At 35.6% G+C, this 26,737-nt stretch overlaps 1 protein-coding gene across 5 annotated transcripts in view; it reads left to right on the forward strand.

Annotated features, from left to right (window-relative positions):
• Alg13 (ALG13 UDP-N-acetylglucosaminyltransferase subunit) overlaps window positions 1–26,737 on the forward strand; it is an 82,696-nt gene that overhangs the window by 21,962 nt on the left and 33,997 nt on the right. For all 5 annotated transcript variants that reach the window (XM_004861422.3, XM_087196768.1, XM_013078345.3 and 2 more), the window contains 13 exons: window positions 506–589; window positions 2,976–3,026; window positions 3,749–3,795; window positions 5,190–5,262; window positions 12,527–12,608; window positions 12,809–12,971; window positions 14,602–14,677; window positions 16,211–16,319; window positions 17,533–17,597; window positions 23,437–23,537; window positions 24,551–24,678; window positions 25,393–25,639; window positions 26,073–26,186. In XM_004861422.3, coding sequence (XP_004861479.1) covers window positions 506–589; window positions 2,976–3,026; window positions 3,749–3,795; window positions 5,190–5,262; window positions 12,527–12,608; window positions 12,809–12,971; window positions 14,602–14,677; window positions 16,211–16,319; window positions 17,533–17,597; window positions 23,437–23,537; window positions 24,551–24,678; window positions 25,393–25,639; window positions 26,073–26,186 — 1,340 coding nt within the window. The remainder of the gene's footprint in view (window positions 1–505; window positions 590–2,975; window positions 3,027–3,748; window positions 3,796–5,189; window positions 5,263–12,526; window positions 12,609–12,808; window positions 12,972–14,601; window positions 14,678–16,210; window positions 16,320–17,532; window positions 17,598–23,436; window positions 23,538–24,550; window positions 24,679–25,392; window positions 25,640–26,072; window positions 26,187–26,737) is intronic.

Below are 26,737 nucleotides of genomic sequence, written 5' to 3' on the forward strand. Positions count from 1 at the left end.
ATAGCATGTTCCTGTAGTGCTTTTTTTTGTTTCTTAGTGAAAACATCCAGATTTATCTGGAAAGTGGCTGCTCCCTTTTTAGTGCATCAGTACAAAGGTGTGTTGTGCCATTGCTCTTTAGTACAAATATGTTGCTGTACTTTTGTGATCTGTTCTGTTTTTTAAATGTCAATTTGTAATATAGGAGGGATAAAATGATGGGGTTAGAGAAAACATTGAAATGTATTTTGATCCTGTAAGCATCCCCAGCTTCTTTCAAGTTTTATGCCTAAGAAAAACAGCCTATGCCCTTAAGGGATAGGAAGGGGAAGGGGCATTACAGAATTATTGTACTTCCCTCCTCCCATTTCACTAAAGATTAAAGTGGTTTTTTTTTAGTAAGATGACTCAATTTCCCTGTTTCCTACGTATGTTCTGAATAAGGGAGGTTTAAGTGGTCATTTTTGTAGTCTTAGAAGTTTCTATTTCAAATGACTTGACAAGTGAACTGGTATTTCTTTTTTAGTTATTTTGCAGCCAGGTCCATCATTTGCAAGTTAGGAAGGCTTGTGTCACATATATGAAGGAAAATCAACAAACTTTTGAGTCTGTAAGTAGAATTTACACCTGGAAGAGAGTTATTGGTAATATCTCAAGTGGGAAAATGTTTTGAGTGCCTACATTATATCAGTTTCCTCTTTCAGTAGCAAATATTTAATTCAGACGTGGCTTCTCAGTGGCTAGCAAGCTTCTGGACCTCTTGTTTTGTACTCTAATTAAAAATTAATAAAAAGTCTGTTTCCCCACTTCCCCCCCAAAAAGAACCCCCAAATCCCAAAAAGTTGCATTTTCACTGCTGTTTTGTTATACATACCACTGTTTTCTGGGACAGTTAATAATTCATGAAACATTTTGCTGTTAATATTTTTAAATGCATACTTTAATGTGTGCACAACCTTCAGCCAGTCAATTTGAAGAGTCTTGTAAAACTTAATTGCAAGAAAACAAATTAGTCATAACATTTACCTTTTTTCATGACAGATTGTGGTAATTGGATCTGTCACTAATGTTTGACTTTTAAGTAAAACAACTTTTAGAGGATTTTGTATATTAAAGTATTTGAATTTTTAAGTAAACTAGAGGTTCTATCATGGTCTGATTTGAAGTGTGCCATTTCCCATAGCTTTTAACTTTTTTACATTTTTACTCCTTTTGGTACTATTTGTTTTCTTCTAACACTAAATATAGTGAGTGTTTGGTGCCTGCTGTTTCAGGTTACTTTCTCAGCAGGTTTCAGTGAATTTTTAAATACTGTGAAAGCTTCTTGATTTTAAAGCTTATTACTTTGAATTTGATTATAATCTTCACACCTGGGGAAAGGATTGTTTGACATTCAAATGCAAGACTACTGTGAAAAGTAGTTAGTCTTAAAGGTTTTTGGTTTGTTTTGGGTTTTTTGAGACAGGGTCTTGGTATCTAGTTCAGGCTGGCCTTGAACTCACAGTGATCCTCCTGCTTCCGCCTTCTGAGTTAGGATTACAGGCCGGCTCTCAAGTATTTTTGTGCGTATACGTCGCCTGGAGATCTCTTGAAAATAGCAATTTTGATTCATTAGGTCTGATTTAAGGTCTGATATTTCTGCATTTTTAACAGATTCCCAAGGGATGCTTGCTGTTGTTTCTAGACCACATTTTGCTTAAAGGTGTATGTAAAATGTTAAAACTAAATGAGTGAATCTCTAATTACACTGAATTATAGAAACCACACATTTTGTCTAAGGAAAAAGCTTATACTGTATGACTGCCTTTATTAAAAAAAGCTCTAGAAAAATTACCAATATATAGGAACAGAAAGCACATCAGTGATCATATGTTAATTATACAGGGGCATAAGGAAACTTTTGGAGATGATAAATTATCTCAATTGTGATGATGGCTTCATGGGAGCATAAAAAATCAAAATTTATTTAATTGTACTATTTAAATTATATGGTTTCTTGTAGGTTAGTTGTATCTCAAAACTAAAGCAAAGTGAGGAAAAATTAAATGAGTTTTGTGTCTAGTAATATTTATGGAACTAGAAATCTATTTTCTGAGGGTTTTTTTGGGGGGGCCTTTTATTGTGGTACTGGGGATTGAATCCAGGGACTTCTCAGGGAGCTACATCCCAAGACTGGATTTTTTTGTTGTTGTTGTTTTGCTTTTTTTGTTGTTGTTGTTGTAATATGAGGTAGAGTCTAAGTCCCTAAATTGCCTCTTCTGTTTTCAAAGTTGCGATCTTCCAGCCTCAGCCTCCTAGAATGCTGGGATTACAGGTATTGGCCACCGTGCCTGGTCAATTTAAATTTTACTGAGGTATATTTCATATACAGTAAGATTTAACATTCTAAATTTAGCATTTTCAGGTGGTTTTTTTTTTGTTTGTTTGTTTTGTTTTTTTGGGTACTGGGGATCAAATTCGGGTCTTTGTGCTTGCGAGGCAGGTGGCGGAAAGCATTTTTAGTTTTTGCAGTGATATATAACAGCCATCACCATCAAGGTATGAAATGATTTCATTACCCAAAAAAGTTCCCTTATGCCCCAAGCTTTTCTGAAATTAGTGAAATTTCTTTTAAAGTTTCTTAGTTTAACTTTTTAAATATGTCTCCCAACAGATTTGAAATCCATGTACTTATTGGCATTGTTCGATTTATGAAAATTGTCAGATGATTTAAGTTAGCATTTCAAAAGAAACTCACAGGCACATCAATAGATAAAATGCACAGGTGTATGAATAATCCAGTACCAATTCCTAAGATACTTTCGTATTCTAGCTTTTTTCCACTTTGAAGTTTTATGTATGTGCAAATCTTCTTGAGATGCTGTGTACAATAGTAATTTCATACTGTAATTATTGAGCTGAACAAAAAAATTCATTGGAAGATAATATTGCAGAATATAATCTGATTTCAGTAATACTATGTATTTGGTTAAGTCAAGTTTGTTTTATTTTTGAAGTATGTGGAGGGATCTTTTGAGAAATACCTGCAACGGTTGGGAGATCCCAAGGTAAGATCAAATATGGCAATTTAATCTTTTCAGAGTTATTCGCAATAGTCACCTATATTTTCATCTATGTCACTACAGCCAGACTCAAAATATTTTCTTAAATGGCCAGCTCTGTTGCATCAAATACTTAGTGTGGAAGTTTAGAGACTTGACAGTGAACTTGTTTTTTGTTGAATATTGAGAATTAAGTGTTAATAATCACATTCATAAAGAACTGAGAGTACAGGGGAAACAAGACAGTGTTGGGAAATATTAAAGCCTTTTTAATTTAATGAGGGAGGAGGGTGGAAATCAGTGTTACTGAGGTCATTTTTAAAAGTAGACAACTCTTGTAGTTTTGTGTAGGAGATAAACACATACTTTAGGAATAATTTTTATGTGATAAAATTAATTCCATCGTTCTGGATTTAAAATGTATTTATTAAGTAACCCACTACCTTTGTATTCTTAAATTAGGTCTGCTTTTTATTGTGCCTTTTAAATTTCTTATATTAAATGTCATTATTACTAAATGGCAAAGGCTGTAAGTCCATTTTTTTCATGATGAGCTTATATTAATGAGTAACTATCACAGTATTCTAATCCTTAAAACAAGTTACAGTGTTTTATACAAGTGCTTTATCTGATACAATGCTAAACAGCTAAAAATATGTTAAACTTGCCAAAAAAACTTCTTCCTAGCTATGAAATATTTTTCAAAACTCTGTACTGTTTATGTTTAGGAAAGTGCTGGCCAGCTGGAAATACGAGCTCTTTCTCAAATTTATAAGTAAGTTGTGTCCCCTTTTCTTTGAGAGAGAAAGAGAGAGAGAGAGAGAGAGAGAGAGAGTGAGTGTGTGTAAGGTTTTTGTTAAAGTCCTTTTAGGACTGGGGAAATTTGAGATGTGATATATTGATAATATAAAGAAGTATAAGCAAAACTAGTTTGGTGCAGTTTTTGGGTGGAGAAACTTGGTACAGATGCTGTCCTTACCTATAGCATTTGTGTCTGTATGGAAGAATAAGAGGCTTTAAGAACTACTGGTATTTCCTGTAGGAAGTCAGAATATTCATCTTAGAAGAATTCTTGTGTATTCATGGTTCTTTTTCAGGCATTCTCAGTGGGGCAGTATTGCTTCTAGTAGGTTAGAAATTAGCTTGGGGAGGAACAAAATCTTAAGATACTGTATTCCATTGATTTTTTTTTTGGTCCCTCAAAGGGCCATATACACAAGCAGATACATAGGACCTCTGTGATAGTAAACTTTCACGTAAGAAAAATATTAAAAGGCTCCTTGGGGGGCTGATAATGGAAAAAGTTAAACACCATTCTATTGCTTTTTTGGTCTCTAAAATTAAAAATGGCCTTTAAGAAAGCTATAGAGTTTTGAAAAATAACTACATAGCATAGGTTAGAGGCTAGTGGAAGTCTTCTTAATTTGAGGAGACTGATCTATGTAAGACTCCTTCACAGTTCATAGCATGGTGAGATGGTGTATACCTTGGTAGAATCAGTACCCTCTTCTCATTGTTTTGCAGTCTGTTCATTTCTCGTTAAGTCAGGTAAGAAGTATAGGCAGGTATTAGACGGGTAGCTAATCATTTGTCTATTTTAAATCAGAAGTCAACTTTTGAACTACTTTCTGTTTTGTCCCTTGAGCTAAGAATGATTGTTAAACGTTTTTAATTAGTCAAAAGAATGTTTCATGGCATGTGTAAATTATATGAAATTCACAGTCCGTAAATAGAGCTTTATTTAGTGCATAGTCTGTGGCTGCTTTCATGCCACAGAAACAAAGTTGAATAAACCATATGGCATGCAAAAACTGAAACTTTTATCATCTGGCCTTTTACCTTTCCCAAAATTGCTAAGGCCTGCTTTTTAAGTAAAAGAGAGCCCCCACCAAACTCATATACATACAATTGGTAAATTATCTTCTTTACTCTTTACTCTTCTACCCCTAAATAAGATACATTTAGAAAAATTCCTAAAACCTCAGAGTTTACCTTGAATTAACATCATTTAGCCTCTGTGTTATTTTAAAACCAAATAGTAAGCTGAACATGGGAATTATTTTTTATGAATAAGTAGGCAGTTTAAAAGCACAAATATTTGTTCTTATAAGTGTTTTTACATATGCTAAATTATCTCTTTCCATCCACCTTTGTTTTCTATCCATGTAGTCGGGATTTCATTCTTTATCGCCATCCTGGAAAGCCACCAATTTATGTCACAGATAATGGCTATAAAGACAAGGTAAGAATATGAGGAAATGTTGAATAAAATAGAATGGTCCTGCTAGCTTGCCAGGATATTAAGTAGTCATTTTAAACCTAATAATTAATAAAAAAAATAAACGCAGTCTAAATGACAAAATTCTATGCCATCAGTCTTTTCCTTACCAGTCAATCATCTTTAGTGGTAGTAACTTTGCCTATTTTTGTTACTCCTCTATAATAGGAAAAAATGAAGCTAGCCAGGTGGTGGCACATACCTGTAACCCCAACTATCTGAAAGCCTGAAGTAGGAGGATTCTAATTTCAAGCCCACCCTGGCAACTTACTGAGACCCTGTCTCAATACAAATTTTAAAAAGGGTTGAGAGTGTAGGTCAGTGCAGAAGCCCTGGGTTTATTTCCCAGAATGGGGAAACAAAACAGGCTAGGTAATCAGTGATCTAAAGATAATTTCTGGTTTCCTTATCTTCCACCCTTGCTATACCATTCCACATAGCCTGATTTTCCTATTTTATGTTTCTTTGAACTTTCAATGTCTGTTCTGAAACTTTTCCCAACTCCCTTTTTATTTTCCTAGCCAGTTCCCAAGTACAGTAATTATATTATTTATCACATTATATTTGCATTCATGCCCATTTTCTCAGTCTGAAAGTGAGAGCAGGGACAAGGTTGTATGTAGTAAAGTGCTTAGGAGGTGGTTTTGTTGTGTGAGAAAACTCAACATATAAACTCACTGTTTTTCAGCATATAACTATTCTTTGAAAAGTTTTTAAGAAAAGCCCTTTTTTTCCAGAGTATTTGATTAGTGAATATGGGACTACCCAATGTTTGGGTCTTAATTCACACCATGGAGCACAATTCAGGCAACATTTTAATCATGGTAAGACAACACTGCATACTTGGAGAACTCTTAGGTTGCTGTTGTAGTAATCTAGACAACAGACCTAAACTAAGAAAGGAATGTTAGGAATAGAGAATACTGAGTAGGTGGTGACTTAAAAGATAAGTGTAAATTGGAACACTGTTGTTCAGCAAACATTAAATTCCTACAGCATAACAGGTACTTTACTGGGCTTTAAGGATGCCAAAATGAATGTATTTAAATTTTTGTTTTCCAAGAGATTAAGGGGCTATGAAGACAGATATAGAAATAGTTAATTAAAACAAAGTGATAATTTTTATAATAGTGTGTACAAGGAGCATAAAAGAAAAAAACCTCTCTGCTTGAGGAGGTTTAGAAAGCTTCATGGTGGTAGTGACTCATAGGAAAAGGGGTCAATCACATGGGAAAGGCAGTACATTCTGAGGAAACCCTATATTGCAAATCCATGGAAGCCAGTGACCCTCCGAGACTTAAAATTGAGGGCAGTGCTGAAAAGATAGGCTAGAATTACATAATGAGGGGGTAGAATAGGCCATGCCAAAAAATTTGGCTTTTCATTGTGCAGAATAGTCAATTAATGCTCTTTTTTCTAGTGTTTTGTTATGAAGATTTTCAAACATACAAATTAAAAGAATTTTACAGTCAACATTTGTGTATTACCTACCTCCACCTAGAGTCTACTGCTAACATTTTAGTATTCTTTTATCAATTATATATCCCTCTATCCATTTACCAATTTATCTTACTCTCTTGATCTATCAAATAAATTTAGACATTGGTATACTTAATATCAGTTGAACCTTAACACTGATTGACAGTTTTTAGGTGAATGTGTGTCATAATCAGAATTGTTTGAGAAAGAAGAGTACTAGCTCTAGTATTTGAGCAATTGTAAAGAGCAGCGATGGCGAACCTTTTAGAACGTTCAACGTTACAAATAGCCTGCTGTGACACACGTGTTGTAGGTTCACCACCACTGGTATAGAACATTCCTTGTGATGAGATTTGGACATTTGGATTTTACCAGAGATTTTTTTGTGACAGGATCTCATTCTGTAATTTAGTCTGGCCTTGAACTCACTATGTAGCCCAGGATGACCTCAAACTCACAGTGATCCTCCTGCGTACTGGGATTACAAGTGTGTGCCACCACACCCAGCTTTTACCAGGGACTTTTAAACTTTCAGTTCAGCTTCTCTCCCATCATTGTGTTCTGAAATTTTCCATACATGGAAAGGTTGACTCATATAGTGAATATCCATATGCCTACCACTTAGTTCCTGCAGTTACACAGTTTTATTTGTAAATGATTCTTATATGTCAGCGATCCCCAATCTTTTTGGCACCAGGGACAGTTTCATGTAAGATAGTTTTTCCATGGATGGGAGTAGGAGTGGGTATTGTGATCACTCAAGCATATTATGTTTATTGAGTACTTTATTTTCATTATTATTGCATTGTAATAGATAATGAAATTATACAACTCACCATAATACAGGATCAGTGGGAACACTATGTTTGTTTACTGACAACTAGATGGTCCTATCTTGGGGTGATGGGAGACAGTGACACCCAAAATATGTTGCTTATGTTCAGTCTACTCCTTAATCTCACTTTGGTTGCTGTCACTGCAGAAACCCTGCTTTATAAAGATAGCATGTTGGAAATGGAAGCAGGCTCTTCAGTGCTTTTGTGGTAATCTCATGATGTTCAACTTTGACTTTAATCCAGAATGTAGGAAAATTTGAAGTTGTCTAATACTTTTAAGGCCACTGTCATATTGATCTCAAACATTTGATCCTCTTTTAATGTAGACAAAGTCGATTTACCTTGCTTATTTACAAATGAGTTGTGGATCCATTCCTTCCCAATTTAGGGGTTTTTGATGATTGGAAAGTAATGCTCACACTCTTGAAAGCTAAGATAGGTGACTATGGATCAGCTGGGAGAAAGAAGGCCCTGGCTCAGTCTCTTTTAAAGTCTCTTCTAATGTTTGAAACATATCAGAAATCCTAACGTTCACTCATTCCTTCATAATTCAAGTTTGGCTTTGAATACTGCCACTTTATCTGCTGACTTGACACAATTGTCATTCTCCCCTGAAGTGACAGAATGAATTCATTGAGCAGGTTGAATATGTCACAACAGTAAGCAAGTTTTACAACCTATTGTGTGTCACTGGAATGTGTTGCTACTAGTGACTATTTTTCTAAAGGAAATCTCTGGAATGGCTCTTATAACTCAAAAATTGACCGTGTTCTGCTTTTAGAAGGTCATCTCACTTACATATATAAAAGAAGACGTATGTATTCTGCATCCGTCTCATCACAGACCGCCATGAACAGACATCAGTTAATGTATATACTTTAATGTAGTTGGTAATTTTAATCACATTCTACAAAATGCTAAGTGCAGGTGATGTTTTTTGGCTAGCCAGAATTTCTATATGGATGACATAGTGTATAGACTCACATTTAGAAGAAACTTCTTTGACACAAATAGTGAAACTAGAAAGACTTCCAATCATGGTAGCCACTTTGACCATGCATATACTGACACAAAATAACGAACTCAGTTTTCCTAAGATAAAATCAAAGACTTGAATAGTTCTGCCCCTGGCATGTTGGTTGGCAACAAAAGTGCATATTACACATTCGTATTCACATCCCCCTGGAAAATACATCCCATAGAAACAAGCATTGTTGTCTTGTTTTCAACATCGGTAGACTCATCAACCTGGATTATATACCACAGTGACTCATTAATCTTCTCTAACAATTTTGCCTCAGTGTCCTGTGCTATTTTATCAGTTTACCTAGTTATTGTACTATAGCCTCCTAAAAGTTCATGACAAATGTCCTTAGCAGCAGGCAGGATCAGAATTTTACCATTTGTCAAGGACTTCTTAGCTTTAATAATGCAGTTAGTCACTAAGAATAATGCTTTCAGTGCATACACATTTGATGATTGCTGGTCAGTTTGATGATCAATAATTGCTTTTGTTTTTCATGTTCATGTTTTTTTTTCTTTTGAAAAACTCAAGAGGCCTGTCTTTCAATGCAAGTTGCTTGATCTCCACATGATAAAGCAATTTTGAAGGTTTCATGGCTTTGTTTGATAGTGCATCGTCATACATTATGCAAAACAATCCTGGAAAATGTGCATCACCTGTTACAATGAACATGTAATTTAAGAAAAATTCTTGGCATTTTCTTTTATGTGCATCTTTCATTTTGTTGGCAGTCTTTTCTGCTCTGTCATCACTGAATCTCCCTGGTGACATGTGTCCTTTATTCATTTTGGCTAGGGTTAGTTTGTATACTTACCAAAACTGTGAGACAAGTGCACAGTGCAGGAAAGAGGCATGGGTAGAGTAAAATGGTATGGTAAATAAAATGGGTGGGCCATAGACTAAAGTTAATATCAGATTTTATCTTACAGCCTGCTACCAGGTATAGGTGTACAATTGAAGTACATCAACTCACTTGCCAGTATAAAACCGATCACCAGATGCAGCTTAATTGTCACTTTTCCCTCACCGATAGAGTTTTGATAAGAGTCAACAAGAGATTTATTATAGTCTCTGTGCAGTCAAACCTCTCTGCTAATGCTGATCTGTATTTGCAGCTGCTTCCCACCACTAACATCATTGCTTCAGCTCCACCTCAGGCCATCAGACATTATATTCTCATGAGCATGTAACATAATTCCCTCACATGGGCAATTCATAATAGAGCTTATACTCCTGTGGGAATCTTAATGCCTCCACTGATCTGACAAGAGGTAGAATTTGGGTGGTAATGGAAGCAGTGAGGAGTAGCTATACATACAGATGAAGCGTCACTTACTTGCAGTCCACTTCCTAACAGATCACAGACCAGTACCTCCCCATGGCCTGAGTGTTGGGTACTCCTGTTGTATATCTTTTTTTTTTTTTTTTTTTTGGTACTGGGGATCGAACTCGGGTCCTTGCACTTGCCGGGCAGGTGGCAGAACCACAGAGCTAAATCCCCAGCCCTCCTGTTGTATATCTTACAGAGATAATATTGAGCCATGGGGAAGTGTCACCTATTGGGAGTCATTAAAGTTCAAAAAATAAATCCTGAGTATGTATAAAGAATATCACATATAAGGCTCATATAGAGGTGAATATAGACCTGATACTTACTGACAATTGGGTATTTGCATGCATAGCATAGTGTATATAAGTATCTGATTTGGGAATTAATGAAGTAGGTATGTTTGTTCATATGGAAATTAAAGTGAAAAACCCAGATATTGTTTTGTGTGACACTTTGTTTTGCCTAAAACTTTGTTGCTATATATGTCTCAGTTTAGACTCCGAAGACTTGCACTTGAATTGTTTGGGTGTACAAAAAAAGACTCCCTTAAAGGTAGTGAACATTACCAGTAACCTTTCCAAAATGTATTTTAAAACAAACTTTCAAAGAAATAAATACCTAATGTTTACCTGGTGCTTTCCACTTTCTATGCTGACTTAGCTCTGCCGTCTACATAGCAGTAGTTATTTTCAACTTCCTAAATTGTTCAGTGTCAAAGTGAATGCTACTGAAAGCTAGCCATTTTCACTCACTTCACTTGCTCTGTCTAGAAAAATAGAAATACATACTTATATTGAAAACAAACTAAAACTTAAATCTGGTAATATATGTCGTACCCATTCATGGTCTTCAGTCCCATGAGCTTCAGGGTGACAGGTATCAAGTATTGGTATATGTCTTTCTGTGTCATTCTCTTTGCATTTGTTTTTTAAAAGTAGCTGAGGTTAGACTTAACAGTCTACTCCTTTTCAGTTATCTATCACTAATGTGAGTCTATTGTATTCTTCACTATTTTACTGCCATCATATCCTACTTGCCTGCTCCCAAACAAATATACCACCCATGAGTGTACATGAAAAAATTACTGTTTTTATGTTGGCATACCACCAGGAACATAAAAAAGCCCTCCTGCCTTACTTTGTCTCTTCTATCAAAACCGAACTTCTTGCTACTGGAATAGGGAAATTGTGCAATCATCTGTTTTTTCCCTTCTTAAAAAAATGCTTAATTATTCATTGGTTCTGGTTAGTTGCATTTCTTTACTTCTTAAGAACAGCTTCTAGTTTATTAATCTTTCTTAATTGGAATTCCCAGTTCTAGTAGCCCAAAGCATAAAGGGCTTCTCTGCTCAAAATCTGCTCACTGTTCTTTTATGTTAATAAATTTTCTTAAATGCAAATAGCCCTTGTGGTGGGTGAAACTTATTCATAAAGTATACTTTTAGTTACTTTTAAGTTAATACTTGTGCTCAAATGCTTTGAAGTGGACATAGTTGAAATTTTTATTTTAAAAAAAGGATAGGGTGGCCAACAGGCCTGTCATCCCAGCACTCGGGAGGCTGAGGCAGGGGGATCGCAGCAAGTTCAAGGACAGCCCGGGCTACATAGTGAGTTAGTTCAAGGCCAGCCTATACTATAAAGACTGACCCTATCTCAAATGAAAAAGGGGGCGGGGTGCTAGGGAAGAAACAGCCCTGGGATCAGAGAACTTGATTATGAGAAAAGTTCCCTCAGGGTAGTATAGGAAGGTAAAACAGAGTACTGAGAATATTTTTCTGCCAAGAAAGTTTCGGGGCATTATCTTCCATAGATCACAGAATTTTCACTCAGATCACTGATAAATCACAGATAAATTCAAAATAAAACAACTTTAATTACTAGGGATTATATATTTTACACAAGACAGTTTTAGAACAAATTTAAAAGTTTTTAGAATTGTTACATAAGTTTCATCACACCAAGCCTTTGACTAACAAGCTTGGCTTTTTAATTGTTTTAATTAAAAAGACTAAGAATTGAATCATCTAAGAAGTTAACCCGCCAGTTTTGTAACCATCTGACTGTCTTAATTCGTTAAGGTCTGTATCAGTATCCACCCTATATAGTATATTGATATATTGTCATTTAGTTTAATAGCCTGTTGAATAAATTGCTTTAAATGAACTTACTTTTCTCCCTTCATTTGAGTTTGGGTTATTTGGGTATTTGACTTAGATGTTAAGATAAGACTTTGGGCATCTGTTAGGCTTTTTGTTATGGTTAGTAACTCAATCTATAAAAGTTCCTATGTTAATGCAGATTTGTGAATCAGAACTTGTTTGGTGTATTCAGGAAACATGATTGAGGTTTACAGTTTAACTTTTTAATCCTGGCATTTAAAAGTCATTGCCAAGAAAAACTCTTAATGAGATACATCTTGTATTTAACGTATGTTAATTTTTTTAAAAAATCACTTAAAATGATAAATCATTGTTATTAATTACCAAATTAATTTCAAGTTATCAACCTAATTTTGAGATTGTAAGACATATAACATTAATTGTTCTTTGTTTTTCTTCAGATTGTACTCTGTTATTCAAGCAATGGTCATTATGATTCTGTGTACTCAAAACAATTTCAGTCAAGTGCAGCTATTTGTCAGGGTATGTGAAAGCTTTATAAATATTTGGTGTGATTTCAGATGATTTGTTACCAGTCTTTAATTTGAGGAACTCACTCAATATAGGTCTTTTAAAACCTTATTGATACTTAGAAAATTTGTATCCTGGGTTATGGCTACTTTTGCATTGTTAGAAAAAGTAAATCTTACCAATTGTGGTTCCTTCCCTTTTTCGTACTTTAGCTGTATTGTATGAGATTCTCTATAAAGATGTGTTTGTCATGGATGAAGAGGCATTGAAAACTGCAGTTCAGTTGTTTCGAAGTGGTTCTAAGAAGAATAGAAACAATGCTGTGACTGGAAGTGAGGATGCCCATATTGATTACAAGAGTTCAACACAGGATAGGTAATAAGGGAAAGGGGATGTTAACTACATCATAATCATATTTCCTGTTTGTGTGTATCATCATTTGAATGTGAAAGGGACCTATCAAGCTCATGAATTAAATTACCTGTACACACAATATGTAAATGTGTATTAGGGGGTGTATGTTTTTTAATGAAGGGAGAGAAGTTATGCCATGGGTTCTATTCATCACTATCCACTTTTTACTGCTAAAAGAGATTTTACAACTATCTATTAACTGTGATTCTCAAACTTTAGATGTATATGAATTACTCAGAGTACTTATTAAAAAGGCAGATCCCTGGGTCTGCCTTCACAAAATTTGAGGTCAGAACGGGGCAAGAGCTCTGCTTTTTAAAATGAAAAAAACAATACACCTAAGTATGCTGGTGTAGGTAGGCTGTGGACTATACTATGAGAAGAAACTGATTCTAACCACCATTTTTGAAATGGTAACTGAGATTGGGTGGTTACTTAATATACACATCCCATTAATAGAAATCTCTCAGGCTGATGGGAGTTTTAGGCGCTTTGGAATGTTTGTCTTTGGTATGCACTGAAAATATAGATTGTGTGCCTTTGAGGAAGCAGTTTTATTTAATAGATCTAGTTGAAAATTTTGGATTTTAAATAATAAAGTGAATGTTATGTTGTCTTTATATTCTTGTTTCTTATTCCTGATTCCTAGTTATGTCCAGAAATTGGTACAGTTTGTTGCCAGACAGGTGTCATCTTGTATTTTAGTCTTGTAGTTCTATTTTTTTGACATTTAACACTTGCAACTTTTTTTTCTTTTTGATAGAAGATAATTTTTAAAAACTTATATGGACTTCCAGAGGTAGCATTCATATATCAGGGCAAAAATTGCTTCATTCTTCACTGATCACTTGTCTTAAAGACTTCAGACTTATGGAAACTGTAGTAGTAGGAAGGCAAAGTACATTATTTATCTAGTGCTGTATATTACTACAAACTTGGCAGTTTAAAACCGCATACTTTTCTAATAATTTATGTGGGTTAGGAATTTAGGCATGGTTAAACTGGAAACTCTGAGGGTCTCATAAGATTGTAATTAAGGTATTGGCCAGGAGCCAGTCTTATCTGGAGCTTTGGGAAAGATCCTCTTTCCCCCCAAAGGTATCATTTCGTTCCTTCCAGCTGTGGGACTTACAGCTTTAGTTTTTTGTTGGCAATTAGTCAGAAGTAGCCCTTACCTCCTTTCCACATTGGGTTGATGAATATGGCTGCTTACTGCCTTTGTAGGTAGCTGAGGAAAGAAGACCAGAAAGATGGGTGCTGTATTCTTTTATATTTTAAACACCTGAGTTCTGTCTTGAGTAGATGCAAACTCAAGGAGAGGGGAATCACAGAAGGGTATGAACACTAGGAAGCAGGATCATAGAGACCACCTTAAGAGTGTATCCTCACAGAAGATAATCTCAGTAAGTATATTGTAGCACATACTTATGAAATGAAAGCATAATGCAGATATTGAAGTAAAAATGTTATTTGGCTCATTTTTAAAATGAGCTACTTCACCACTAGGTGGTAGTATAGTCGTTAGACATGAGACAAGGAACTACTACATCTGTATAAAAGCTCTTTGATGTAACTAATTCTTTTTGATTAGGAATGAAGAGTGGGGTGCTGGCTGCAGTATTCAGAATATACCAGAGGGCTATAATCAAGGAATGGAAGAATTGAAGGTTTGATATTTTCTAAGGCAAAGAATTTCCATACTGTTGGGTTGCAGCATCATAAAGAGTTCAGATCAAAATGGTCCATTGTAAATATATGGGACAAGAGGAAGAATTGATCCTGTTTCTCTTTATGGGAGTTCTGTGTATTAAAAAATGTAAAATGTGTGCTTCATTTTCTCTGAATCCTCATTATTAGGGAATTTGAGATTTTTCAAAACAAGCTACATATTAGAGATGTTTCAGAAGCTTTTATATTCAAGTTAAAGTAGTATTACAAACTGAGTATTTAGTTTTTAATCAGTCTTTTGATCCCAAGGTTACGTTTTTTCATTAAAGAATGTAATGCTTATCCCTGTCCTATTCAAAGAAAGTAGGTGCTAATCCTGGTCTTTTAAAGTTAGAGAAATAGAATTTTACCATCTGTATAGGCCTAAAATCAAGTAGGCCTTCACCTTGAGGCTAACTAAATAGGACAAATGCTATTACAATAAAAAAGCAACAATATATGTCTGTCAAGTGCTGGTGATTTTGAAACAGTATTCAATATTGTGAAATTCTAGAAAAGCAGAAGAAAGCTGGTAGGTCTTTTGGAAATTATACAGTTTGACCAAAATAAAGTAAGCTTTTCAGATATTTTCTTGTGCATATCAAGATAACATTTGTTACATAACTCGGACTAAATTTTTAATCTTGGTCTGTGTGACATTGGTTTATGTGTCTGGACTTGTTGACTGCTCTAGATAGTACTTCCCTTCTGTCATCTAAAACCTTTTACATTATTTGCATTTTACTTTTTTAGTTTCCTGATGTTTAAAATACATGGTAAAATTTATTTTGCTATTTCTTGTTTTAATAAAGAGGGAAAGGGAGTCATATACAGTGATACCTCAGTTGTCGAGTGGCTCTAAGCTTGAACTTTCTACTACTTGAACAGCAAAGTTCGAAAAATATCTGATCGGTGTTTGTAACTTTGCGTAATAGTTGAACCAAAAATCCAACACGAAAAAACCTATTTGGGCCGAGACTGAATCACACGTTGCACCTTGCTGTGGACACAAAGGGATGACGCATCAGTCTTAAGTGCTGTTCTTGCCCAGACAGTACATAGTGCTTGTGTTAGTGCGTTAAAACATTGTGCTGTTTTTGTGCTTTATTTGTGTAAAATGTCGTAACCAAGGCTTCAAAGAAAGTTAGTGATAGCAGCAATAAAGTTAAGAGGAAAACTGATAGAGTCGAAGAAAGAAATCATTGAAAAAATTGTTAAAGTCCTGGAAAAATGAATTTATGAGTGTAATTTTGGGACCTCAGAACAAATCATTTGGTTTTCTATTCTTGTGGAAAAAATATGTTCAGTTCTCAGAGATTTTGGTGTTTGAACATGAATTTGGAACAAATTGAGTTTGACTACTGAGGTATCACTGTATACTGTACATATCTTCTTTACAAAAGGATGAAAAAACAACTTAATTTTTCCTTCATAGAAGGAAGACTTAAACTAAGGATGGAAGTTTGTGGCATGATTGATTATTTCTGTTTTAGTCTCCAGAAAATCCATCAAAGATGCTCTTCCCCTATAAAGTGCTCAAAGCTCTGGATCCGGAAATCTATCGTAATGTAGAATTTGATGTTTGGTTGGACAGCAGAAAAGGTGTGTAATATCAATAGGATACTTTGGAATCCTGACAGAGCTGGGAGAATATTTTTGCCAGCTGTTTACTGTAAGAGACATTTTCAAAATACTGTTTTTAAAAAATAACAGCCTGGGTGCTTTTTATCTTCCATATGATTTAAATCTGGAGGAAGAAACAAATAGGATTAGAAATGAGGGATGTTTTTACAGCCTGATGCTTATCTAGGATTTCACCTTTACAAGACATGTAGAGGTAGCCTATAGATACCCTTAAGAATACCAGAAACTTTTAGTGACTGGAAACACACTCATCTGAAATGTAAAGTGTCAAGACTATCCTCATTGATAAATAAGTAGGTCAGGTCTGTGGACCAGATCTAACTCCATCACCTGTTTTTGCTTAGTCCATGAGCTAAGAATGGTCTTTATATTTTTAAAGGGCAGGAAAAAATTTAAAGAGCATGTAAAATCATAAAATTCAAATTTCAGTGTTCACAAATGAAGTTTTATACCAGAGTTGGTAATTCTGACTGGCTCACAAAATCTGAAATATTTGCTGTCTGGCTCTACAAAAATTTTATCAATTCTTAATCTAGGAAATGATCTCTTTATGATAACTAAATTGATTAAACTAGGTCTTAAAATACTGTTTTTAAGGTAAGCCTTTAACACGTTCCCACCAGCTTGAACCACAAATGTACATGCCTTCATAACTGTCCCATCAGGCAGTTGTACCACCGGTAGTACATGCATCATTATCCTTTTGTGTGCCTTTTACCCCCGAATGAGACCGTCATGCATGCACCACTGGTGCTTTAGAGCTCCCAGGCAATGAGACATGACTTACAGCTCTGTCATGAACTGTCAATGTTTTATATTCAACTCCTTGAACCTTGGTGAACCTTGATATAGTTAGAATGAAGTTAACACTTTGTGTAATACAGTAAATTGTTTTAAAAAACAGGCTCCTTGGAAGAAGCTGCATAGTGTTAATGTACATTTATAGTGTTTGACCAACACTAAGATTAAAAACGCTCTATTTCCTCCTATTTGTATTTTAAAGTACGAAACTGTTTTGGCAAGTCTTGGCCCTTTGGTACTTTCTCCCAAGATTTTAACTTTTATAGGGATACGATTGTCAGAAGCACTGTATAAAAGTAAATTGGGAAATTAATATAAAGAAGGAAAGGAGCCAATTCAATTGAGCTTTAATCTTCCTTTTTTTTAATAGAACTTCAAAAATCTGATTACATGGAGTATGCTGGAAGACAGTATTATTTAGGAGACAAATGTCAGGTTAGTTCCTTTAAACAATAAATAATTTGTTTTTCCAAAATGATTACATTGATTAAAGTAGGTCTTAAAATAATGTCTTTAAGATAAGTCTTTAACACGTTCTTACCACCTTGAACCACTGGTGATACATGCCTGCATGACTGACTGTCATGGCAAGAGACCTCATTGCTTTTTAGTCATTAAAATGAATTGAACAAACCTTATTCATAAAATGCTAGAAATTTTTTTAAAATTTTATTTTATTGGTACATTTTAGACATACAATATAATGACATTCATCGTTGGAAATCTGCACCTTTACATACTCTCTCTTGGTTCTTACTTTTCCCCCTTCTCCTGCCCTCCATTCAAACCCTCCATTCCTCCCTATTTACAAAGACTTTGTTTCCATTTTTCATTTTCTCATATTAATTCCATTCCCTTCTTTCCTTTCTGCTACCCCTCCCACTTCCCCTTCCCTTTTGCCCCTTTCCTTCCTAGTTCACATTATCTATTATACTTTTTAGTCCTTATTTACACATTCAGTTTCTCACACAAGAGAAACTATTTGGTATTTATACATGTGTGTCCTATTTATTTCACTTAAGAGTATGACCACAATGTGCATCCATTTAGCTATAGATGTCTCTAATTTCTCATTTTTTATGGCTATTACTCCATTTTATTAAAAAAACACATTTTCATTATCCAGTCTCCAGTTGATGGGCATTTGGGCTGTTTCCAAGTTTTAGCTATTAGAAATTGTGCTGCTATGAACATGGGTGCACATCTATCACTGTGGTATGATTCTTTTAATTCTTTGGGGAAGATACCCAGCAGGGGAATAGCTGGGTCAAATGGGACTTCCAGTCCTAGTTCTTAGAGGTATCTCCATACTGATTTCCACAGTGGTTGCACCAGTCTACACTCCCACCAGCAGTGGAGCAGGGTTCCTCTTTCCCCACAGCCCCTCCAGCATTTGTTACTGGTTGATTTAATGATAGCAGGCATTCTTTCTGGGGTGAGGTGGAATCTCAGCATTGTTTTCATCTGTATCTCGCATGACCACTGATGTTCAAAATTTTTTCATGTATTTATTTGCTGTTTCTACTTCTTTGAGAAATGTCTGTTCATTTCAGATGCCCATTTTAGGATTGGGAATTTAAATTTGGGGGGTCTGATCTTTTTATGTTCTTTGTAGATTCCAGATAGTAGGCCTTTGTCTGAGGAAGAGCAGGTGAAGATTTTTTCCCACATTGTGGGTTGTCTCTTCCCACTGCTGGTGGTTTCTCTTGCTGTGCAGAAGCTTTTTAATAAGAAGAGATCCCACTTGTTGATTGATTGTGCTAGTTCATGGGCAACTGAGGTTTTGTTCATAAAATCTTTTCCTACACCAATATTTCCAAGGGTTCTACCTAACCTCTGTTCCATCCAATTCAGCGTTTCTATTTTAATATTTAGAGCTTTAATCCATTTCAATTTTAGTTTAGTGCATGAGGGATATAGGTCTAGTTTTAATCTTTAGCAAGTTGAAACCCAATTTTTCCAGCACCATTTATAAAAGAGGCTATCTAGGGGGCCAGGGATTTAGCTCAGTGGTTCAGCCGTCTGCCTTGCAAGCACAAGGACCAGAATTCGATCTCTGGTACCAGAAAAAAAGGAGGCTATCTTTCCTCCAATGAGGGTGTTTGGCTCCTTTATTGAAGATGAGATGGCTGAGTGTGTCTGGAGTTGGGTCGGCATCTTCTAATCTGTTCCACTGGTCCTCAGGTCTGTTTCTTTGCCAGTACCATGCTGTTCTTATAACAGTAGCCTTGTAGTATAGTTTCAAGTTGGGGGTTGTTATACCCCCTGCCATGTCTCTGTTACCTAGAATGCTTTGACTATTCTGGGTCTCTTCTTGTTCCAAATGAATTTTTGAATTGTTTTCTCAAGGTCCGTGAAGTATGCTGCTGGGATTTCAGTTGGGATTGCATTGAATCTATAGAGCAGTTTTGGAAGTATGGCCATTTTCACTATATTGATCCTTCCTACCCAGGAGTAGGGAATGTCTGTCCATTTTCTGATATCATCTTCAATCTCTCTTTTCAGAGTGCTATAGTTTTCAGGTAAGAGGTCTTTGATTTCTTTTGTTAGGTTGATTCCTAGGTATTTCAAGTTTTTTGGATGGTATTGTGAAAGGAATTATTTGTCCTATTTCTCTCTCAGTGAGTCTGTTATTCATGTAGAGGAAAGCTATTGATTTTTGTGTGTTGACCTTGTATCCAGCTACTCTACTGAATTTGGGTATTAAGTCTAAAAGACTTTTGTTGTTGTCCTTGGGGTCTTCTATATAGAGTATCATGTCATCTGCAAATAATGACAATTTGACTTCTTCATTTCCTATCTTTATTCCTTTCATTTCTTTCTCTTGTCTAATTGCAATGGGTAATGTTTCCAAAACTATATTGACCAGGAGTGGTGATAGTGGACATCCTTGTCTTGTTCCTGATTTGAGTGTGAAGGATTTCAGTTTTTGACCATTTAGTATGATACTGGCTATTGGTTTTTCATAGATGGCTTCTATCAGTTTGAGGAAGAGACCGTCTATTCCAATTTTTTGTAGGGTTTTTATCATAAATGCATGTTGGATTTTGTCAAATGCTTTTTCTGTGTCTATGGAGATAATCATATAGTTTTTGTCCTTGGCTCTATTGATATAGTGCATTACATTGATTGATTTGCATATGTTGAAACATCCCTGCATCCCTGGGATAAATCCCACTTCTTCAGGGTGTATGATCTTTTTGATGATCTTCTGCATTCTGTTTGCCAGTATCTTATTAAGGATTTTTGCATCTGTGTTCATTAGTGTGATTGACCTATAGTTCTCTTTTTTGGTTGGGTCTTTCTGTGCTTTGGGGATCAAGGTGATGCTTGCTACCAGGAATGAATTTGGGAGTATTGCTTCCCTTTCAATTTCATTGAAGAGTTTAAACAGTAGTGGCAGCAGTTCCTCTCTAAATGTCTTGTAGAATTCAGCAGTGAAGCCTTCAGGATCTGGGCTTTTCTTAGTTGGTAAGTTTTTAATTGTTTTCAATTTCATCAGTTGATATTGGATTGTTTAGAATTTTTAGGTCTTCTTTGTTCACCTTTGGTAATTCATATGTATCTAGGAGTCTGTCCATTTCTTCTGTGGTTTCCATCTTATTGGCATATAGGTTCTTGAAGTAGGTATTGATGATCCTCTGGATTTCTGCTGGTTCTGTTGTAATTTCACCCTTTTCATTCCTAATTGCATGGATTTGGGTCTTTTCTTTCCTTTTTCTGCTAAGGTTGCCTGAGGGTTTGTGAATTTTGTGTATTCTTTTGAAGAACCAACTCTTGGCTCCATTGGTTTTTTGTATCATTCTCTCAGTATCCATTGAATTGATTTCTGTTGTGATCTTTATAATTTCCACCCTTATATGAGCTTTGGGTTTGTCCTGCTCTTCTTTTTCTAGAAGCTTGAGCTTCAGCGTCAGGTTGTTTATCTGGGCTCCCTGTGTTTTACTAATATGAGTATTCACTGCTATGAATTTCCCTCATAAACCGCTTTCATTGTGTCCCATAGATTCAGATACATTGTATTGTCATTGTCATTTAATTGTAGGAACTGTGTGATTTCTTCTTTAATTTCCTCTGTGACCCTTTGGTTATTCAGAAGTGTGTTGTTCAGTTTCCATGTGTTTATGAAATTCTTGCCATTTCTTTTGCTATTGATCTCCAATTTCATCGCACTATGGTCTGATAATATACAGGGGAGATAACATCAATTTCTTTGCATCTACTTAAACATGTTCTATGAGTGAGTATGTGGTGTATTTTGGAGAACAACCCGTGTGCAGCTGAAAAGAATGTGTATTCTGATTTTGTGGGGGTGAAACACTCCATAACATCTGTTAAGTTCATTTGTTCAAGAGTTTGATTGAGTTTTGTATTTCATTACTTATTTTTTTGCCTAGTTGATCTATATTTGTGACAGTGAGGTACTGAGGTCCCCCACTACTATTGTATTAGTGCACATATGACTTTTCATGTCCGCTAATATTTGTTTTATATACTTGGATGCACTAGCATTTGGTGCATATATATTTATGATTGTCATCTCTTCCTTTTAATTTGTTCCCTCTACAAGGATGTAGTGTCCTCCTTTGTCTCTCTTAATCAGGCTTGGTTTGAAATTCACTTGATCTGCAAAGAGGATGGCTAGTCCTGCTTTTTTTCAGGTTCCTGTCCCATGGAGTATTGTTTTCCACCCTTTTTACTTTCAGTCTATGAGTTTCTTTTTGAATTAAGTGTGTTTCTTGTATGCCACATATTGTTGGATCTTGCTTCTTGACCCATTCTGCCAGTCTATTTCTTTTGATTGGTGAATTGAGACCATTGACATTGATGGTTATAACTGAAACGTATTGACTTATCATTGTCATGAGTTTTTCTTTTTGTTGGATTCTCCCCCTTTGCATTTAATTTCTTGTTGTGCCCGATGGATTCATTCTTCTTTGCTTCCTAGGGTTGTGATCCTCATTGTGTTTTCCTAGGATATTGTGTAAAATTTTTTGGAGTGCTGGTTTAGTATTCATGAAGTTCCTAAGGTGCTCTTTTTCCTGAAAGTATCTTAGTTCTCCATCAATTTTGAAAGATAGTTTTTCAGGGTACATCCATCTGTGTTGGAGGCTGTTTTCCTTTAGCAATAGAAATACATCACTCCAAGCTCTTCTTCCCTTGATGGCTTGTGTTGAGTAGTCTGCTGTCATTCTGATGGGTTTTTCTTTGTATTTGATTTGTTTCTTTTCTCTCACAGCTTGTAGAACTTTGTTCTTCTTTTGGGTTTCTGGAATCTTAACAATTATATGCCTATGTGTAGATTTTTTTTGATCAAGAATAGTTGGAGTCCTATATGCCTCACTTATCTGTATGTCATGTTCTTTTCCCCTGCTTGGGAAGTTTTCTGCCATCACTTCTGTGAACAGTTTTTTTTATGTCATCTGCACTCCGTCCTGTTTCTTCAGTGACTCCGATCATTCTTATGTTATTCTTCTTTGCATCGTCTAGCAGCTGCTGGGTTGATTCCTTTTGGTCCCTTTCAATTTTAAAGCAATTTTTCTTTTCCTGATCACTAATTGCAATCTTATCTTCTGTATCTGAAATTCTGTCCTCACATTGGTTCATTCTGCTGCGTAGATTTTAATGGAGTTTTTAATCTCCGGGAAATCTGTTTGCATGTGTTTTATGGATTCCATTTGTTTCCTGTGTTGGGATTCCACCATGTTCCTCAGTACCCCTCTAGATTTATTAATCATGTCTGGCACTGTGAGCACAGTCTCTGCTGTTATGTGAGAAATTATTTCTGATTTCATTTTTTCCAGATCCTCTTTTGTTTCCAGTTCAGGGAGTCCAGGTGGTTGAGTATTAGAGTGTTCCATGTCATTTCCCTTTGGGGTTGCTATAGGTGATCTGGAAGTCTGGTTTTGAGACTTATTTATATTTCTTCTCATTTCGATGCGGGGGAGGGGTTGTATTCTCCTGGCACCCGCGTGGCTCACCTTCTTTCTGCTGGGACCGGTGGTATGGCGACCCCGAAGCCGCCTCCTCCACCTAGAAATTTTTTTAACGTTAAGGTTTAATTACAAGCTTTTGTTATGATTAGCTGTAAGACTTTCTAGTACTGTATATTCCTCTTCCATTGACCTAAACTGGTAGTTTCGATGTCAGTTACTTTACAAAAAAAGGAGACGTTGAATTCCATTTGAGGAAAAGTGATATTTTTGTTTGGCAGAAGCCAGCTCTGTCAGTATCCTTGACACTAAGTGTATCACTGTGTCTTTCTGTTCTTCAGGTTCGCTTGGAATCAGATGGAAAGTATTATAATGCTCATATTCAAGAAGTTGGAAATGAGAACCATTCAGTAACTGTTTTCATTGAAGAACTGGCAGAAAAGTAAGAATATAAGAATTTATTAAATTACTAAAATCATTGGCTTCTGATGCCTTTTCATAATACCGAGAATTACTAGGATGCTAAAAAGAGAATCAGTTATCTTGGGTACTGGCCTAATTATCTTGAAGTATAAAAGCATTGCTGAAGTGTGAAATCTTAATATAAGTATCAAGAATAAAAGGTTCCAAATCCTAGTTAATACCTCACTTTTAGAAGCATTAAATTAAGGACAATAAGTTTTTTATATAAAACTGTTCATAGAGATTGGAAAAGTGGCTTGTTGAGTTTCTGCCAGTATCAAAATAAGCTAATCTAGTCTTTTTCAGATTTTACCTAGAGAGCTTCCAAGGACACAGATGAGTCCAAACCCCAAAGTTTCTGATTCAGTTGTTTTGGGGTATGGCCCAAGAATTTGAATTGGTAATGTTTTCCAGGTGTTGCTAATGCCGTTGATCCACCTTATCTATTAAATTAGGCTATGCTGACTAATGACAAAAAGTTCTCAGCAGTTAAAAACAATAAAGTTCATTTCTTACTTATTTAGCATGTCTCTACTGAGTAAATAAAGGAGGACCCAGGACAATAGAGATTTTGTTTTGACATAGGCTTCCATGGTCACAGGCAAGAATAAAAATAAAACATAACAGGCCACTTGCTGGTCCTTAAAGCATATCATATTTTATTAGCTAAAGTAAGTGGTTTACATGGCCAAGCCTGATATCAGTGGAGTGGGGAAGTAGATCCTCCTCTAAGGATGGGGAGCAAATGTGTATGAACTAATACAGTCCACCACAGTCTTTTTTTCTGGATATGTGATAGGTACGCCGTGAAATTGTGCAAACTACTCTTACGTTTTCTGGCCTAACAAGAATAACAAAATCTAAAGAGTGAAGTTAATGTCAATAGGTTTAAACAAAATATGCTTGAAAATAAAGCAGGAGGGAGCAGGGTATTACTGAACGACAGTTGAATCTGTGTTATAATGGCTTCATGATGGTACCTTTAACTTTAAGGCATGTTGTTCCGCTGGCTAATTTAAAAGCAGTTACCCAAGTGACACCTGTTCCTACCTGGAATGCTATGCCCAGTCGGAAAGGAAGAGGCTACCAGAAAATGTCTACAGGCTATGTCCCAGAAATGGGTTTGTATGCTAAAGACTTTTATTTTTCCTTTTTTGTAGTCCCTCTTATTTAAATATGTTGTACTTTTTTAAAAAGGTATGTCATATGTCTCATTGCAGGGTAGGATGGTTTCTTACTCTCCACACTGTTGGCATTTTGGGATGGCTGAGGCCTTGTTGGTTGGTAGAGGGCTTTTCTGTGCCTTGTGGAATGATCTCTGGCTTTTACCCACTAATGCTAGTAGCAACCTCTGCCTAGTTCTGACAACCAAAGATGTCTTCATATATTGCCAAGTGTACCCTGGTGGAAGGGTATGATCAAATTGTCCCCGATTGAGAAACCACAGTTCTCGGTGACTTTATGTAAACTTAAGATGATAGAGATTTTAGAGTCCAAAACTTGAGGGGAAAATATTTTTCAATGAACTAGGAAGGCATTTCATAGGAGCACCCAGAGATAATAAAACAACTTCTTGGAGAATAGTAATGTAGGTGACTGGATGACTCAAATGTTCCAATGACCAAAGCTGCCTATAGTAAAGAGAGTACTGGAATAACCATTAATACAGAAATTACCTGCTGGTTTTGCATTGCAAATGGAAGATCTAGTACAGAAATTTTCTCCCTGTAGTTACTTGATTCCTAAGACAAGCATTTGAGAATTTAAGGAAGTGTGAAAACAGTAGACATTTTGCTTTGGTTATGAATCTTATTTGCTACTTGTTTGTCTGAAAGCTATGCCAGAGATGGACATAAAGCAGCGCAAGAAGATGTTTAAGAAAGTTCGAGGAAAAGAGGTTTATATGACAGTGGCTTACAACAGGGGAGATTCCCTCCCTCCGCCCAGACTTCAACACAGCATGCATTATGAGCATGACCCTCCACTGCACTACTCACAAACAGGTGCCAATGTTATGTGCAATGAACAGTTTCATCATCAACATTCATCTCACAGACAAGGTCGAGGATATGGGATACCCAGGTAAAACTTAACTGACTTTCATGATAATATGTTTTTGCTTAGAATTAGAAATAATTCCTAGATAGAATTATAGGAGAATTGAGAAATGCCTTAATAGTTTAAATATCTTTTATACTCTATGCCTAAAGAGAGGATAGAGTGGATGGATGCTTAAATTCTTGTCAAATGAATTCATTGGCAGATTTATATTCTCATAGTGTTAGAGAATTATGAGACAGTTGAAGAGATGCTCAAAGATAGAATGCCATGAAAATGAGTGTCTATGTGATATATGACACTATATCCATTAATAACAAATAGGATTAATAGCATTTTGGGGAAAAGTAAAACTTTTTCTGGTTGGGTATTTTCAGAAAAGATTTTTAATTCTGTTTAACTACAGAGACTGTCTAAACAGTATAAAGTGTTCTTTTTCTTTTCTCTTTATTCTCAGGGATTCATCTCGTTTTATAAATAGGCACAGCATGCCAAGCCCTAAAGTTGGTTTTTACTCTGAGCCAGGTAAAAGGTGCTGCCAGAGCTTTGATAACTTCTCCTATAGATCTCGGTAAGTATTAGGAAAAATCAAAAAAGTCTAGTTTCACTGCTGAGCAATAATATGGACTAATTTTTTTAAAAAATAATTTATTTATTTATTTATTTCCATTAAGTTTATTGGTACATTTTAGGTATGAAATACGGTTACATTCATCATTGGGATCTTGTACCTTTACATGAGTATCTTGGTTCTTATTTTTTTCCCCTTCCCCTGCCCTCCCTTCACCCCCTCCACCATTCTCTTTTTGCAAAGACTTTGTTTCCATTTTTTTCCTTTTCTCATATTTTTTCTTTTCCCTTCTTCCCTTTCCCCTACCCCTCCCACTTCCCCTATTCCTTTAGACCTTTTCTTCGTATTACACAATATCAATTATACATTTTTAAAATTATAATATCAAGATCTAGAAGACATTACCACATATTTTACAGAATTTAAAAGGATATAGAAAGCATATTACAAAAATCTTTTTTGAAATAAATTGGACAACTTCTAAGGAGTACCTTGGAAGACAAATTAATGAAACTGACTCTGGAGGAAATATAAAATTTGAATAGCACCTA

This window comes from Heterocephalus glaber, unplaced genomic scaffold (genome assembly GCF_053883595.1).
Source record: "Heterocephalus glaber isolate CG9 unplaced genomic scaffold, H.glaber_assembly_v1.0 deba00001613, whole genome shotgun sequence".
NCBI classification, from domain to species: domain Eukaryota; kingdom Metazoa; phylum Chordata; class Mammalia; order Rodentia; family Bathyergidae; genus Heterocephalus; species Heterocephalus glaber.